Genomic DNA, 14,806 nt, shown 5'->3' on the forward strand with positions numbered 1-14,806 from the left:
TGACTACATGTACTTGTTCATTTGACCTGTTATGAACATCCAGAACAGGAGATTCAGTTAAGACTCCAAGTCTCAGAAGAATTTGGCAGAGACAGTAGCAAAAAAAAAAAAAAAAAAAAAAAAAAACTGGTTCTGTTACCGATTGTGATGCTGATATAACCCGATACTTCTCCGATTCATAGCCTCTTTTTCCATGCATGAAAACTATTTAATCATTAGTTTGTGATTATTCAAATGGTGTTCCTTCGGCAGATTATATCTTGAATAAGTGCTAAAATTATCATTAATTACAGGGTGATTTCTAATTTTCCATAATACGGAGTACTATTTATTTGTGTCTTCTCTGGAGTTTGTGTGACCTACTGCCAACTGGATGAGTAACATTAAAGAAAGTACTTCAATAATCTTTGCTATTATGTCAATTTTCTTACAAATTACAATTCAAACTATAATTTTCCTATTTTTCATGTTTACTACCTTTCGAGACAATATTACTCCATAATTTATTTATGAGCAGAATGATGAGGGGGGAAGGGTGGTTGTATCTACTTTTCTCCTACAGTAGTCCTACCACTAATCATTTTAACCTTAAATCTGTAAAGAACAAAGTAATCCAATTTGTTCATGCATTCTGGTAGACAACGAAAATTTCATGTACTTAGCTTGAATATGCAAGTATATAAGGCAGCTGACATTTACGGTTTTCTTAACAATTTACATCAAAATCTTTTGATAACAATGTACAAACAAACTCACCTAACAACAAAGGCAATACTTGTCATTGTATCTTCTGTTTTTGCACTGACTTCATCTCAACCATCACAAGGAAGCATTCACTTAAGCCTCATTCATCGTGACTCCTCCCTCTCGCCTCTATACAATCCCCAAGAAAGCCCTTATGATCGCGTTAGATCTTCCTTTGTGAGGTCAAAAGCCCGCCTTTCTTTCTTGATTGATAGAGTTGTTGATGGAGGTGATTTCCAAGGAAAGGTGCAAGCAGATGATGGTGAGTACTTTGTTAAGCTCTCGGTTGGAACCCCTCCGTTTCAGATGTTTGCTTCTATGGACACTGCAAGCGCGCTAGTTTTAACTCAGTGCCTGCAGCCTTCCATTAGCTGCGATACCAATCAAATAATCTCTACAACTTATCACAACATTACTTGTACTTCTTCCAATTGTGCTCTTGTACCAAATAATGCTTGTGACTCTTCCAACTCGTGTACATTTAGTTATCGCTCCAATAGTCTTCTTGGAAGTGATGTCTTTGCATTCGAGACCTCAAATGGTGACGCCTTTTCCCTAAATGTCATGTACGGCTGTGAGTATGACCTAGAAAGCACGACAACTCAATACAATGGAATTCTTGGTCTTGGATATCATAACTTATCCTTAATAAAGCAAATAAGTTCAATAACGGAGCCTAAGTTCACCTATTGCTTAGGTAACATTAGTGATCCTGAAGCATACCGCCTTTTAGTGTTGGGAAACGGCTTCCTCCTAGAAGGCCAAACAACCACTTTAAAGGTGATTGATGGGAAGTACAATCTAGTGCTCGAGAGTTTAAGTATAGGTAAAAGAAAGCTGTTGATTCCACCAGAGATTTTTCAGCCAAGTCCTTTAGGTGGTGGAGTGATCATCGACTCTGAGACTACATTGACATTCCTAGCAACATATGCATACTACGAGCTGGTTGGGGAATTAGAGAAAGAACTTGGATTAGTCATGGTAGTGTGGCCCGATCCTCCTTATGAACGATGTTATAATGGAAAAATAAGCGACATAAGAAATTTTCGTGGGCTGATTTTTCATTTCGAAAGAGAGGTGAATGTGCTCTTGGACGTTAACAGTTTGTTCTTGCAGGTGGAAGATGGTATGTTTTGCTTGGCAGTGTTACCTAGTCCTGTAGGAGGAACTTCAATTTTAGGGAGCTTATTTCAGCAATATTACAGTGTTGGATATCACCTAGGCGAAATGCTAGTTTCGTTTCAAAGAATTGAGTGCGAGGTTCTTGAAAAACATATATCATAGTGGTTAAGGCGAATGAGCAACTCTATAACTGAATTCATATTCCTTTGATACATGCTGCTGAGCAACAACTTCTTTACTAAAGATGAAGTTTTGCCTCGAAACCTCGACTTTTAAGAGTACAGGCTTAAAGTGCAGTTGGATTTTAGAGCTTTATTCGAAGTGGATCATGCATTATGGTTCTTCATGTTTGTTATTAGCAATTTTACATATATAATCTCACCATTATACCTAAAAAATTCAGTTTAGTAACAATATAGACAGGTGAACCAGATTTTTGAAACTTTTTTTTTAAAAAAGTTGAGGCATTGGCTTGAAGCTTTGCGGATAGGAGGCCTAATTTTATAAGGCAAAGACTGTCCACATTATTAAAAATTGTGTCATATTTATAAGAGAAACTTCATGAACTTCTTGTGAGTAGATTTCTAGTAATTGTATTTTATACTACTTATCATGTCATACGGATTATGTTTGTATTAATATTCACCGGTTCATTCGAAAAAAAAAAAAAAAAAAATCAAATTCATTATTGTACAATTCTCTATTAAGACCCTCATATTAAGAGTTTCATAGGAAGGAGAACCTCAGCTGTGTACACAATCATAACTCTAAACATTGTATAATAGGGAGGTTTGTTTTCGACAAGAACTACATGCAATTCATCTTACATAAGGTAACATATATATACTAAATATACAACTAATTAAACTTCAATAATGAAATTGTGTAATCAAGTTCCAAATCAATGTAAATTTTTACTGGTTTGCTTTTTTGAATTGAATCTCCTCCCCCCCCCCCCCTCTCTGCTTTTTTGAATTGCCCCCTCTCTGCTTTTTTGAATTGAATCCCCCCCCCCCCCTCTTCTCTCATTCTGACCAACTTGATTTCTAGTTAGTGAAACACTGAAACCCTTTTGTACCCCAAAGAACGTAAAAATGACACCCGCGAATTAGAACATGAAAACTGTGATCCCGGAATAAAATAGAATTAAAATTGACTCAAGTAATGTTTCCATGAATAAAAATAATCTTACACTATGAATGAAGTCCACAAGTCAAAAATATTACACTAAGAGGATTGCATATCGCCTTCTCTTGCAAATGCAAAAGTTTTTTTGATCCTTATGTTGAATGAGAATAATTTTAACCTAAGTATCTAGCTATATAGCACAGATATATGACATTGATACTAATGCATTTGAACTCAAAAAGCACAAAATAAAGTTACAAATGCAGTGACTAGGCACTTCAGATTTTGGACACAACCCTGCAGGGGAAAAACCATTTACCACCACAGAATTGCCAAGAACACTCATGAGATTTAGTCAGCATCACCCAGTCCGTCACTTCCATCGCCTCTCTTAGATATCGGTGTGTAATTAGATCCCGGTTTCTTCTTTATTGAAGCAACTTCAGCATTTTTACGCAACACTGCTCCTGGAGAAGGGTATGGACGCTGCTGGAAAAGAGGGCCCTGGAAACATACAACACCAATGATTTATATGATGAACATGAAATCTTTGGAAAAATGCAATAACAGAAGTTCATTGTCCCAATCCATCCACCTATTTTTTCCCCTCTTTTTGATCTTATGCCACTTCAAAACAATCCAGGGAGATGAGAAAAAAGGGAGGGGTTTTGGGGGGGGGGGGGGGGGGGGGAGGAGAATCATAGATACAGAATATTTCGTTGGGTGTTTCCTTAGTAATGTAGCCTTTAATGCAATGACTATCCTGGTATACAGAACAGTGAGATTTTTTGTTTTTGTTTTTGAAACAAGAGAACAGTTAAAACTTAGTAGAATGGTATGCAGTTATGCCCTCCTACATATTTGTCCAGCTCAAGACAGCTTCACCCTTTATTATACGAAGTAGTACACAATACACTAGTTACAAGGAAATAGAATAAAAGATTTTCCACTATCAACTCTTTTAACACAATCCTCATTCCTCAGTTATCATCCCAATTTATAAAAACTTTAGGAAAATTTGTCAAAAAAAACTTTTTAAAAGCACCATTTTGCAAAAAAAAAAAACCTTTTTAAAGTTTTTTGGTTAAAAAAAACCACCACGTTCATTATTTTTGCGAGAGGAAACCCATTTCCTTATTTATCCTCTAACGAACTTAATTAGACTCTAATTTCCTCCCATTTCTTCTAATTAACCTCTAACCCACCTAATTACTTAATAATTAGATTACTTAAAAAAAACCACCACCCCAACCACCAACCAACAACCAACAACCAACTACCCCTACCCCTTCTTCCTCCCTTTCCCCCTCCCTTGGAAGCAACCCCCTCACCCACCGGACCGCCGCCCAAATTCCAGCACCTCCGGCGACGTACCTCCATCACCGGTTGACCCTCCCTTTCCCCCTAATCCCCGTTGGCGACCACCACCCCCTTCGAATTTTTGGCTCTTACTTACTCAAACATGCTAAAATCAAGTCCAAATTGATTGCAATTTGATTCTAAATCACCCTACCATCACATACATACATAATCAAACCCAAAACAAGCATCAATTGCAAGCAAGATGCACAAAATTAAAAACCCCCAAATCAATTTTCTAGGGTTTCCAAAATCAAGGAGGTGGTTGTCGGGCGGTGATTAGGGGGAAAGGGAGGGTTGTCTGGCGGTGGAGGAGGTCGCGGAGGTCGCCGAAGGTGGGGGATTTGGACAGCGGGTCCGGTGGGGGAGGGGGGTTGATGCCACAGGAGGAAGAAGGAGAAAGGAGGAAGAAGGGGAGGAGGGAAGGGAGGAGGAGGGGAGGGGGTGGTGGTTTTTTATATATATTAATTAAATTTAATTATTTAGTAATTTGGTGGATTAGAGGTTAATTAGAAGAAATTAGAGTCTATTTAAGTTAATTAGAGAAATAGGTTTCCTCTCGCAAAAAAATGAACGTGGTGGTTTTTTTTAACCAAAAAGCTTTTAAAAGGTTTTTTTTCGCAAAATGCTGCTTTTAAAAGGTTTTTTTTGACAAATTTTCCAAAGCTTAAACAGATTAATTTCTTTGAGATTTGTGTTAGTCCACAATTAAAGGTACAAAAGATTACATGCTTTCTAGTTTAGTAAACAAATCTGAAGTATGAATCAATTAGAGACAACTTGACAAAGGCTAGAAAGTAAGTTAACTCAGCAAAGTAGATAGTGCATTTCAAGTTATAACAAAAGGCCCAAAAGCAATGTTAACTTTCAATGGTGCTTTCTGACTACTTGAAACTCCATATTTGATAAACAATAGGCACATTATATTTCAGCAGAAAACTAAAGGAGAAAGGTAAACATGATTGAGTACAAATTTACACCATTAAAAAAAAAGGTAAAGTGACCATACCGTCGCTGTAGTATCTGCTGCCCGTGGCTGTACCCCCTTGAGGCCTACAACCCTGTAAACATGCAAAGGACAATTACTCCAACTTTTTTTTTTAAATCCAAAATGAGAACATGGTACCACAGTCCCCTAACTTATGCACAAGCATGCCAAATCATATGCATAGTCTGTTGAAATTAGACAAAAGATGGCCAAATGCCTGTTTCTTCTTCATTGTTAACCTCACAGCCACAAAAAGGAAAAGGGAAAAAATCATCTAAGTAAAAGTAGTACATACCAGCCACCACGTGGAGCATCAGAATAAGAGCTTGGGTCCATAGGATCCAACTCATCATCCTCAGTGTAGGTCCTTTTTTTACTGTATCTTCCGCCTCCTTTATTGATTGGAGGTCGTGAACCAAATCTGTAACAAAGATGCAAAGATTACTCAAATAATAGAAGTTTCCCTCCCAAATCCTTCCAGGTAAAGTTTGAATCAGACCATCCTTATCTAAAAAGAAAAATTAATAAGTGCCAAGGAAAAGACACCACCAACACCCCCCTCCCCCCCCCCCCCCCCCCCACAAAAAAAAAAAAAAAAAAAAAAACACTAAGCAGCAATTCTAGTTCAGCTGCTAAAATTTTCACACCATATGTTCTACAGGTATCATATTTAAATGAAAAAATTTTATATGAAGAGAAGCATGCGAATGAGATTCCAATTAAGGTGGGCCCCTGGAAAATGGCATCAAAACTTTGCAGCCTTAATCCAATTTCTTTGTAGAGGTATCACAAGAATTGACCTAGTAAAATCTTATATGACACATTGACACTTGTGAAAAACTGCTTACTGAAAACATTTAAATTCTCCAGAGTGATAGAAGTTTAATGGAGCCAAGGCATTAGCATAAATATTAAGGGTTTGAAAAAAAATATAAATCTTTGATACTTCTGCTCCTCCATCATTTACATTCCTCAGAATCTTCACAGTAATAGAAGTTTAACAGGGAGTCGATGTAGTAGCATAACAATAATGGGGGCTGAAAAAAGCAATTTTATTCCTTGATAGTACTTCTACTTCTTGAAGTAATGAATTGTCCTAGAAGATAGACTTCACCGTCATTTGAGGCTGATTTTCAAGTACATACTTCAAGAAGCTCGAGTATCTTCTTTGTCGGGAAAATAAAAGTGAACCTTTAACTTTAAATCCAATTGTTCTCGTTTCTCCCTGCCCCTTACTAGTCTTTGAAAGCAAGAACATTCTATTTGCAAGCTCTAAGCAAGTAAACTGCCTTGCTAGTCTAGGTTATATAGATATATAAAAGCAAATCAAACAAAAAATAAAGCATAAGAATAACTGCCACCAATTACACAAATTCATAGAGATCATTTAATATATTGAAAAGACGTTCCATACCTTTGATTGGAAGCACTTTTGTCTAAATCTTGTCTGCCATCCATGTTGCTCATACTCTGCTGCCTAAATCCACTGTGCCCTAAGTTTTTGCATTGAGGAAGGTTGAGAGTCCTGGGTTCAAGCAATACAAACTACGATGTTAGAATTAAATGTTGTAGGTTCAACAAAAAAGAGGCACAATAACCTCTCACGCACAATGAAGTCAGGTCATATAACCATGGAACATGGTAGTTCATCTGATGCCTTACATCAACGTCACCCTGTGACCTCATTGTTAATAACAAAAGCAAATATCTAAAGGATAACAAATTTGGAAAGGTAGTTTACTTCGTGAACATCATGTCATACTTGTTTACCAGGAAGGCAGGAAAAAGCACCGGCATGCTAAATATACATCACTATCAATCTAAACAAGGAGCATTACTCATAAGGAAGACCAACATACCTTGTGCAGTGGTTACAGTAACCCCAGGCCTGTACAAGTCCTACCCCCCAACCACCACAATTCAAGCATTTCTCTGGCATGGAAGACTGCTCCATCCAAATACTTTCATTAAGCCTGCTTGAAGTACCACCTGACACGTGCACTGTGGCAACTTGCTGCACCATTTGAGGATGTTCCCATTGCGAAACTTGGGTTTTCTTATTATAGTAGTACTTTTGACCTGCACATATAGTACAATATATCTAATCACCGACCCCAACAAAAGTCAAAAGGTAGCATTGAGCTTCAAAGTTATGCTTCACAAGAGTAGATTCACTATCCTATAATCCAAGGGAATTCGAAGTAGCAGTAGACATGGAATATTTAAATGCTTTCAGCAACCGAAGGGAGGGAGTTAGAAAAAGAATAAGATACCAGTTAAGCCATTATTATGAATTCTACTCTTTGGATAATTTCAGACTTTTTAGAGAGCATTAATATTGCATTGTTATTGAATCACGATTCATGAGTAAATCTTATCATCAACTTAAAAGGGACACGTTCCCAGACATTACACTACAACAAATCAGTCAATCAAACTGTAGTGAATCAACAACTTGTTTGACTAAGAGAAATACAGGCATCTCACATCAATAACACTAGGATAAGCAATGCTGTTCAAACTTGACTAAAGGTGTCAGACAGGGTTATGTGTCCAAGGGTTGAGAAGGCCATCTCATGTATATTTTGGTAAAAAAAAGTGTCCAAGTGTCATACTCATGTCTGAATGTTGAGTATCCAACAAGGTTACACAAGGTGAAATGAAGAATCAAAGTAGGATGGGCACTGTGTAAATTGTTTGGTACACAAAGAGAGTAAGAGACATGGCATTTAGTTGGTAGATTATTCAGTTAGCCACACTTGTTAACTTGTATGAGAAACATGCTAACCCTAAACTAGAAAATAATATCCTAAAATACATATATCACTTCCATACAGAGCCTGCATTTGGTAAAAAGTTGCATAGTATACCAGATGTTTCGTCAAGTGCTTCTTCCCAGTCTTCTGACAAAGTTGTGGTTGAAGTTGAAGGGCTTTGAGTAGTCGTTTTTGTTTCCACTGGCCTTTCCCATTGACTCTTTCCAGTACTTTGGTTGTAATAAAATGAAGCACCACTTTCAGGGTCCTTGGCTTCAATCTATACACAGATGTTTACTACACCAGATAAGTTTTTAAACAGAGCTTTTTTTAATACAAAGCAGTGATACACATAGCTCCAAAATTAGAAGGCCCATAAACAACACGAAATCAGAAAACATACATAATCCTTCCATTACCAAAAGTTCTACTCACCTTATTGTAGCTTCTTGTTTCTAGGAAATTTCGAAAAAAGTGGGTGTAAGTAAAAGGCAGATCAAGCAAGAGAGATGGAGAAGAAAGTGGGTAGGTAAAAGAAAAAGGTGGATAAAGTAAGAGAGAGAGTGGGCAGAAAGGTTTAAACAGTGTGGGGTAAGAGGAGTAAGGTAGTAAAAAGAGTCTGCCAAAAATGAAATAAAGTAAGTGACTCAAACTTTCCAAAACACCTCAAAAAAATAAAAAGAACCAAAATTTTGGGAACGGAGGGAGTATATTACTTGTGGAACAATTATTGCGTAAAATGAAATGTGATGTGAACTACTCATGTTTTCTTCTTTAGAGACTGAAAAGAACTGCAACAGAAGAAGCAATCACAACTCACCCATCCAGGAAGCAGGCTGATATCACCTGACGATTGAGTTGATTGTGCTTCTAGCTTCTGGAATTCAGGGTAAATGGAGAAAGTAACTTTGTTAGTGGCCTGACTGGCCTCAATGGGATGAATGCAAATATAACATTTAAATCACACAATATTTTTTCAAAAAAAAAAAAAAACACATATTTCTTCCAGACCATATATTGCATCATCTTATTATGCTAAATTAAGGGTTCTTTCAAAATTCTTCTTGCTCTCAAATATTTCTTTAGGTAAAAGTGTAAATAAGAGAAGTCCATCTACATTTCATTTGTATTAATGCTTTTAAAGAAGAGGAAACCTAATATCCTATTTTAAGGTTGGCATTGACCATATAATTGGCTTGGTAACTATTTACAAGTGCTGATCATACTATTACTAATCATTTGCAGCTAAAATCTTCTTTGGCAGGCTTATCTCTCAAATTTCTTCTTGCTTACAACCTCTGATTGAGGTACACTAAACACATACAGAATATAACAATTTTTAGTATTTACTATTCTAGCGGGAAAATCGAATCCAATTATACTACTTTAAGAGTCAGCAATTAACTACTGTGTGACTGTCTGCAAATGTTGAACATACAGAACAATTTCCAGTAACCTAGTATGAGATTCGGTACAGGTTTGTAACTTGCTACTTCCTCCGTTTCTTTTTATATGCATCACTTTCTAAATAGGGAAGTTTCAAATTAGATGCATCACTTTCCTTTAGGCCCCATTTGGTTTGATGTAAAATGTTTTCATGGAAAATGATTTTCCCATTTTCCTTTGTTTGGTTTGTGAAGGGGTGGAAAACAATTTTCCCAATGATGGAAAATTGCATCCTTAATGATGGAAAACATATTCCTTTACAAAACAAGGGAAGCCACATTTTCCCTCCCTCCTCCTTACTTCATTTTTATTTCCCTCTCATCCATCCTCACATTCCCACTCCTATTTTTGATTTTTCTAGAACTTTTCTTGTATGCAACCAAACAATGGAAAACTAATTTGCATTGTGCTTTTCCTTGAAAATATGTTTTACATGAAAACTATTTTTTTCATTGAAAATGTTTTACATCAAACCAATCGGGGCCTTAGTTAATAAATTCTCTCTCTCTCTCTCTCTCTCTCTCTCTCTCTCTCACACACACACACACACACACACACACACACACACACACAAATAGGTCCTCCTTTTTCTTCTCTCTATCTCTCTCATCTCCCAAAACTTCTTAGGAGTCCGTGTTTTTATAAATGATGCATCTAAAAAAAAGAAGGAAATATTTAATTTGTTGAACTGAGCCAAAAATTACTATATGACAGTATCATTTCCTTTTTTCCCATTTGCAGTTTGCAGGGGGCGGAGGCAAATCAGGTTAGGCTACTCTCAACCTCTGCTTGAGGTAAAGGGAACAACACCTTAGTATTTACTTTTTACAGGAAAAATGAATCCAATTATCCTATCTAGGTCTAAGCTTTAACCAACTTTGAACTCTACTCAGCTAGTAACTACCAGCAAGAAACATACAGAATCATTTGCAGCAAAATCATCTTTAGCACACTCATTTTTCAAAATTCCTCTTGCTCTCAGCTTCTGCTTAAGGTACTCCGGTAACTCTTTTGCCCCATGCCTCTGTTGTGATTCTCCTGCGAAATCAGCATTTTTATTGCTTACTTCATAACCACCAAAACCTGATGTTTCTAATCATTAAGAGCAGATCATCAATGATATGAATAACTTCACTAGACTAAATACATGGAAATAACAAAAATTTGAGACTAGTCTTACTTGGCAGTAAAGCATTCGAATAAGCACCCCCACCTGGCACACCATAACCATTACCAATCTCCAGATTATCTGGCAACCAAACCAGCAGCAAATTAAGAAAGAGTGAAATAAAAAGGTAAATAAAGGATTATTAATGTATAACTAACTCATTATAACATGCCAAAATAGGTTCAGAGATGCCAAAATCTATGAAAACATCACCATCACCACCACCACCACCACCACCACCACCACCACCACCACCACCACCCAGTGAGAAGCTATATGTAAACAACTGCCAAATTACTAATTTATAAAAGTGTATGCCTAAAGTCAACAGAAATTTTGGCCACAAATAAATTCTATTTCACGTCTTGTGTATAATACAATTGACCATTTCTAACCTTTTCTCATTCTGACTTTGGTTTGTGTTTCAAACTTCTGAAAGTGAGATCACAGAATAGGCGAGTGAAAATATAACATTTAAGAGGTTCCTAACAGCCATAACTCATTTTACTTGAGATGGATACAATATTCAAGCAAGAAAACATGAATTTATTTTTTTTCTCATTAAATCAACCAATACGAATTAAGTATAGATTATAAGAAGTGCAAGAACATCTAGTATAAATCTTGTCAAATAAAGTCTAGGGAGGTCTAGACGTATGAATCCTACCACAAAATAGTAGATCACATTAGAGGGATTGTTTAAAAGAGACATACATAATATCATCTTAAAAGTTTAAATCACGGCATTCAAAAATTAATCTAAAAGCAGAGTACTTTTAACCAAGTGTCCCTTTGCTCTAAAGATGCTATTAAGATACCTAAATTCTCTCTCCATCCTCAATTGGATTGGAAGGTGATCTACATTTCCCTCTATAAAACCCTAATATAGACTGAATAAGTGTAAGGTTGCTTACATATGAACCTTTGCAGACTTGTAATGTCTGTGATTTATTGTAGCAAAAAGGGCAAAAATATGATCACAGCATGGGTCATGAGTTGAAGTAGTAATTCTCTTCAGCCTTAACTCCTTAAGTACAACTAGAGGAATAAAGAAAGTGGAATTGAGCTTCAATGACATCATTAGAAACACAGCTACATCAATTTACATATAAAGATCATCTAAGACTGAAAAATGTTTACAACCATGTCATAAATAAAGTTTATGTGCACAATGATTTGAAAATGTTGAGTAAAACAAATGAAGTGCAACTACTAAATGAGAGGAATACAGAAAATGGAATTGAACTGTAATGGTATCATTAGAAACACAGCTACATTAATTGCATATAAAATCATCTAAGACTGGTGAATGTATACAACCACGTCATTTATAAAGAAAATGGAATTGAACTGTAATGGTATCATTGGAAACACAGGTAATCTAATACTGATTAGTGTATACAACCACGCCATTTATAAAGCTTGTTGTCTTATTCTTTTACAGTTCAAGGTTGTAAAGTAGATGGGAAGTTTTAACAATAAGGAGAAGTCATATATAAACCTTTCCCAGAAGCTGAGGGGTTTCCTCGCTTTTCAGCCATTTCAGCTCGATGATCTGCAGTAAACTTCAGTAAATGTTCCTGTATATATCCAACAGATAAACAATTAACATACATATAGAAGGCTCAATAACTAAAAGAATAAAAATTCACAATTGAATATCAACAGGAAGCTGCCCTGGCAAGCCAAGGCTTATGGTGATCCATAAAGTAAACAGATTTAAATACCTTAATAGCATTTGGATCACACTGTCCAGATAAAAAGTCTTTCTTATCTTCAGGCAGTGTGCTAGTTCCTCTGGCCTGTCTGAAGTAACAAAGCTAAATTATGTGAGAGCCATCTTTTAGCTGTACACTCTTCCATTGTTTATTCTACAGAAGAACTGAAAAGAATATAGGCAAACCTCTGGCTTTCAATGATTCTTTGAGTAGCAATTTCCTGATCAATTAAGGAAAAAGAAAAATCAATCACATTCCTATCAGCACTAAATTAGCTTAAAAGTAGACAAAAAACCAGATCTCCGACAAGCATACTTGCTCACGTAACACAGCAGCCTGAGCAGCAGTCTCAATCTCATCATTGGGTTGTTGAGGATAGTGCAAAGCAGCTTGGTGATACAGTCCTTTGTCTTCTCCAGAAGCAAATCTATCTGTATCTACATGTTTCTGCCCATCATCCACTAAGGGAGTTCCTTGCAAAGCTTCAACTGCAGAATTCGATAAGCCACTTGGATGGACATTAGATGGATCAGACATGACTGCTCCCGATTGAACACAATCGGTTCTATCATCCTGCACCTTCTCTTTATGGTCATTGGCTGGAGCTCCCTGTGCGACATTATCTGAACTTCCGACATTTACAGGCAATGGTTCACCACTAGCACCAGCATCAAAACCAGTTCCTGTTCCAGGTTGAGGTGGCTGAATCATGCTGTGTGGTGCTCCATTGAAGTTATTGGGAATTGATTGTTGCGGAGGTTGATAGGCTGGCATCGGATGGGGTAACCCATTACCATACTGATAGTTATTAGGCATTTGGGCGGGAAACTGAGCAAACGGAGCGACACTAAATTGAGGTGGTGGACCAACATGTGGCGGAAAGGCTTGGCCATGTGGAGGTTGAGCTGCATATGGAGGTACAGGAAATGAATGGTTCGCATGATGTTGAAAGAATTGGTCATGAGGCCTTGGAAAATTGCCAAAATGCTGTGATGGTGGTACAGATGAAGTTGGAGAAATAAAATTTGGTGCGGATTGCACACCAGGTGGGGGAGGATTTCCGCGAAAGTTATCCATTTAGTATATGTTTTCAACTCTTAAACTTACTAACCATGAGAATCAGGTTGGGTGATCGATTGAATGTAATTCCAAATGTCAAAACGATATATTATCACCAAGCTAAAGCTACAAGTCACCTGCATGCACGAACACCACACATTCTGAGTAAGAAGCCATATGCAACCTCATGATATAAAACTTTGAGCAAACAACAATATGTTTCTAGATTCACAACAACTTCTCACAGACCGTTACTAAATAGGATACATGACAACTCTTTATTGACATCTTAATTTCAATTTTCAAATGGAGGGAGTAAATTCTAACCTATAATAGCAAAGGAGAGAAGAGGAGGAAGGAAGGCGGAATCGATTAATCCTATTTGATAGCAAGATTTATTATCCTCTCCAACTATTATACAAATTATTAACTCCTTGAATTTCCTCAATCCAAGAATAACCGAAATTGCGAAACAACACCATTTTCAGCTATTAAGCACCAACAAATAGTAACCAGGCCCGTCCCTGAGCCAAGGCGGCCGAAGAGGTCTAATTCATAGTTCAATTCTAACATTTAAGGGTTCTGAAACACGTTAGCAACCGAATTTGATTCAATTAATTATCACATAAATAATTTTAGGAAGGAAAAGCAAATTTGATTCAATTATCAAATTTCAAGCAACATAATCTCTGGTTATGATCTTTCAAATACTGTTAGTAATTAGAACAAATAGTTCAAATTTTCGAACCCTAAACTTACTACACTGACAATTTAAATTAAATTAAATTAGATTAACGATAAACTATAGATTGTGCAATTGACATGATGATTACAAATGGAAACAACAAGTTACCTCAGAAGCTGCTTCAATGGTGGATACAAGTATCAGAAGGCGCTTCAATGGAGAACAATGAGGGGGCGTTTGGTTCACGTAATTAAGCTATAAGGTATGGATTTAGAATGGTTTAAACCCATACCTTATCTTTGTTTTACGATCTTATGTTTGTTTTACGATTTTAAGAGTTTTAAACCCATACCTCAAACCCCCGAGGTATGGGGTTTAGAAATGGGGAGGTGAGTTTGGCTCATTCCCATACTTTTAGGTATCTCAAATAAAAGAAAAAAATTGTATTCCATAAGCATACCAAACATATAGGGCCTGTTCATATTTACTGAACTGAGCTGAACTGAACTGAACTGAACTGATTGGAGCTGAACTGAATTGAACTGAACTGGTTGGAACTGAACTGAATTGAGCTGAAATGAATATTTTATGTGAGAGGGAAATTAAGAGCTGAACTGAACTGAACTGAACTGA

The 14,806-nt window shown here is 36.7% G+C and overlaps 2 protein-coding genes across 4 annotated transcripts; one reads left to right on the plus strand and one right to left on the minus strand.

Annotated features, from left to right (window-relative positions):
* The first annotated feature begins 738 nt into the window (after window positions 1-738).
* On the plus strand, window positions 739-2,028 carry LOC145581383 (putative aspartic protease At2g35615). Its single transcript, XM_081638398.1, has one exon. The coding sequence runs from the start codon at window positions 739-741 to the stop codon at window positions 2,026-2,028; it is 1,290 nt and encodes a 429-aa protein (XP_081494524.1).
* Window positions 2,029-3,033: 1,005 nt separating this feature from the next.
* LOC145582518 (uncharacterized) lies at window positions 3,034-14,462 on the minus strand. 3 transcript variants are annotated; one of them, XM_081639504.1, is made up of 14 exons: window positions 14,342-14,462; window positions 12,745-13,625; window positions 12,615-12,649; window positions 12,439-12,517; window positions 12,213-12,291; window positions 10,724-10,792; window positions 10,463-10,581; window positions 8,918-8,974; window positions 8,212-8,377; window positions 7,201-7,420; window positions 6,756-6,866; window positions 5,637-5,762; window positions 5,363-5,414; window positions 3,034-3,498 (listed from the first exon to the last, which is right to left on the minus strand). In XM_081639504.1, the coding sequence occupies exons 2-14, from the start codon at window positions 13,504-13,506 to the stop codon at window positions 3,346-3,348; spliced, it is 2,028 nt and encodes a 675-aa protein (XP_081495630.1). In that variant the 5' UTR covers window positions 13,507-13,625; window positions 14,342-14,462; the 3' UTR covers window positions 3,034-3,345. The 3 variants fall into 3 exon arrangements, with proteins under 3 accessions (XP_081495630.1, XP_081495629.1, XP_081495628.1); XM_081639503.1 differs by having other exon boundaries at window positions 10,463-10,626; XM_081639502.1 differs by having other exon boundaries at window positions 10,463-10,635.
* Between the last annotated feature and the right edge of the window lie 344 nt (window positions 14,463-14,806).

This window comes from Chenopodium album, chromosome 15 (genome assembly GCF_948465745.1).
Source record: "Chenopodium album chromosome 15, dcCheAlbu1.1, whole genome shotgun sequence".
Taxonomy (NCBI): Eukaryota; Viridiplantae; Streptophyta; class Magnoliopsida; order Caryophyllales; family Amaranthaceae; genus Chenopodium; species Chenopodium album.

Coding starts and splice junctions, on each gene's coding strand:
- LOC145582518 (XM_081639502.1), bottom strand. CDS start 13,506: ATGGATAACTTTCGCGGAAATCCTCCCCCACCTGGTGTGCAATCCGCA. Junction 8,378..8,917: donor TCAGCCTGCTTCCTGGATGG/GTGAGTTGTGAT, acceptor ATCTGTGTATAG/ATTGAAGCCAAGGACCCTGA. Junction 5,763..6,755: donor AAAAGTGCTTCCAATCAAAG/GTATGGAACGTC, acceptor TCTTTGTTACAG/ATTTGGTTCACGACCTCCAA.
- LOC145581383 (XM_081638398.1), top strand. CDS start 739: ATGTACAAACAAACTCACCTAACAACAAAGGCAATACTTGTCATTGTA.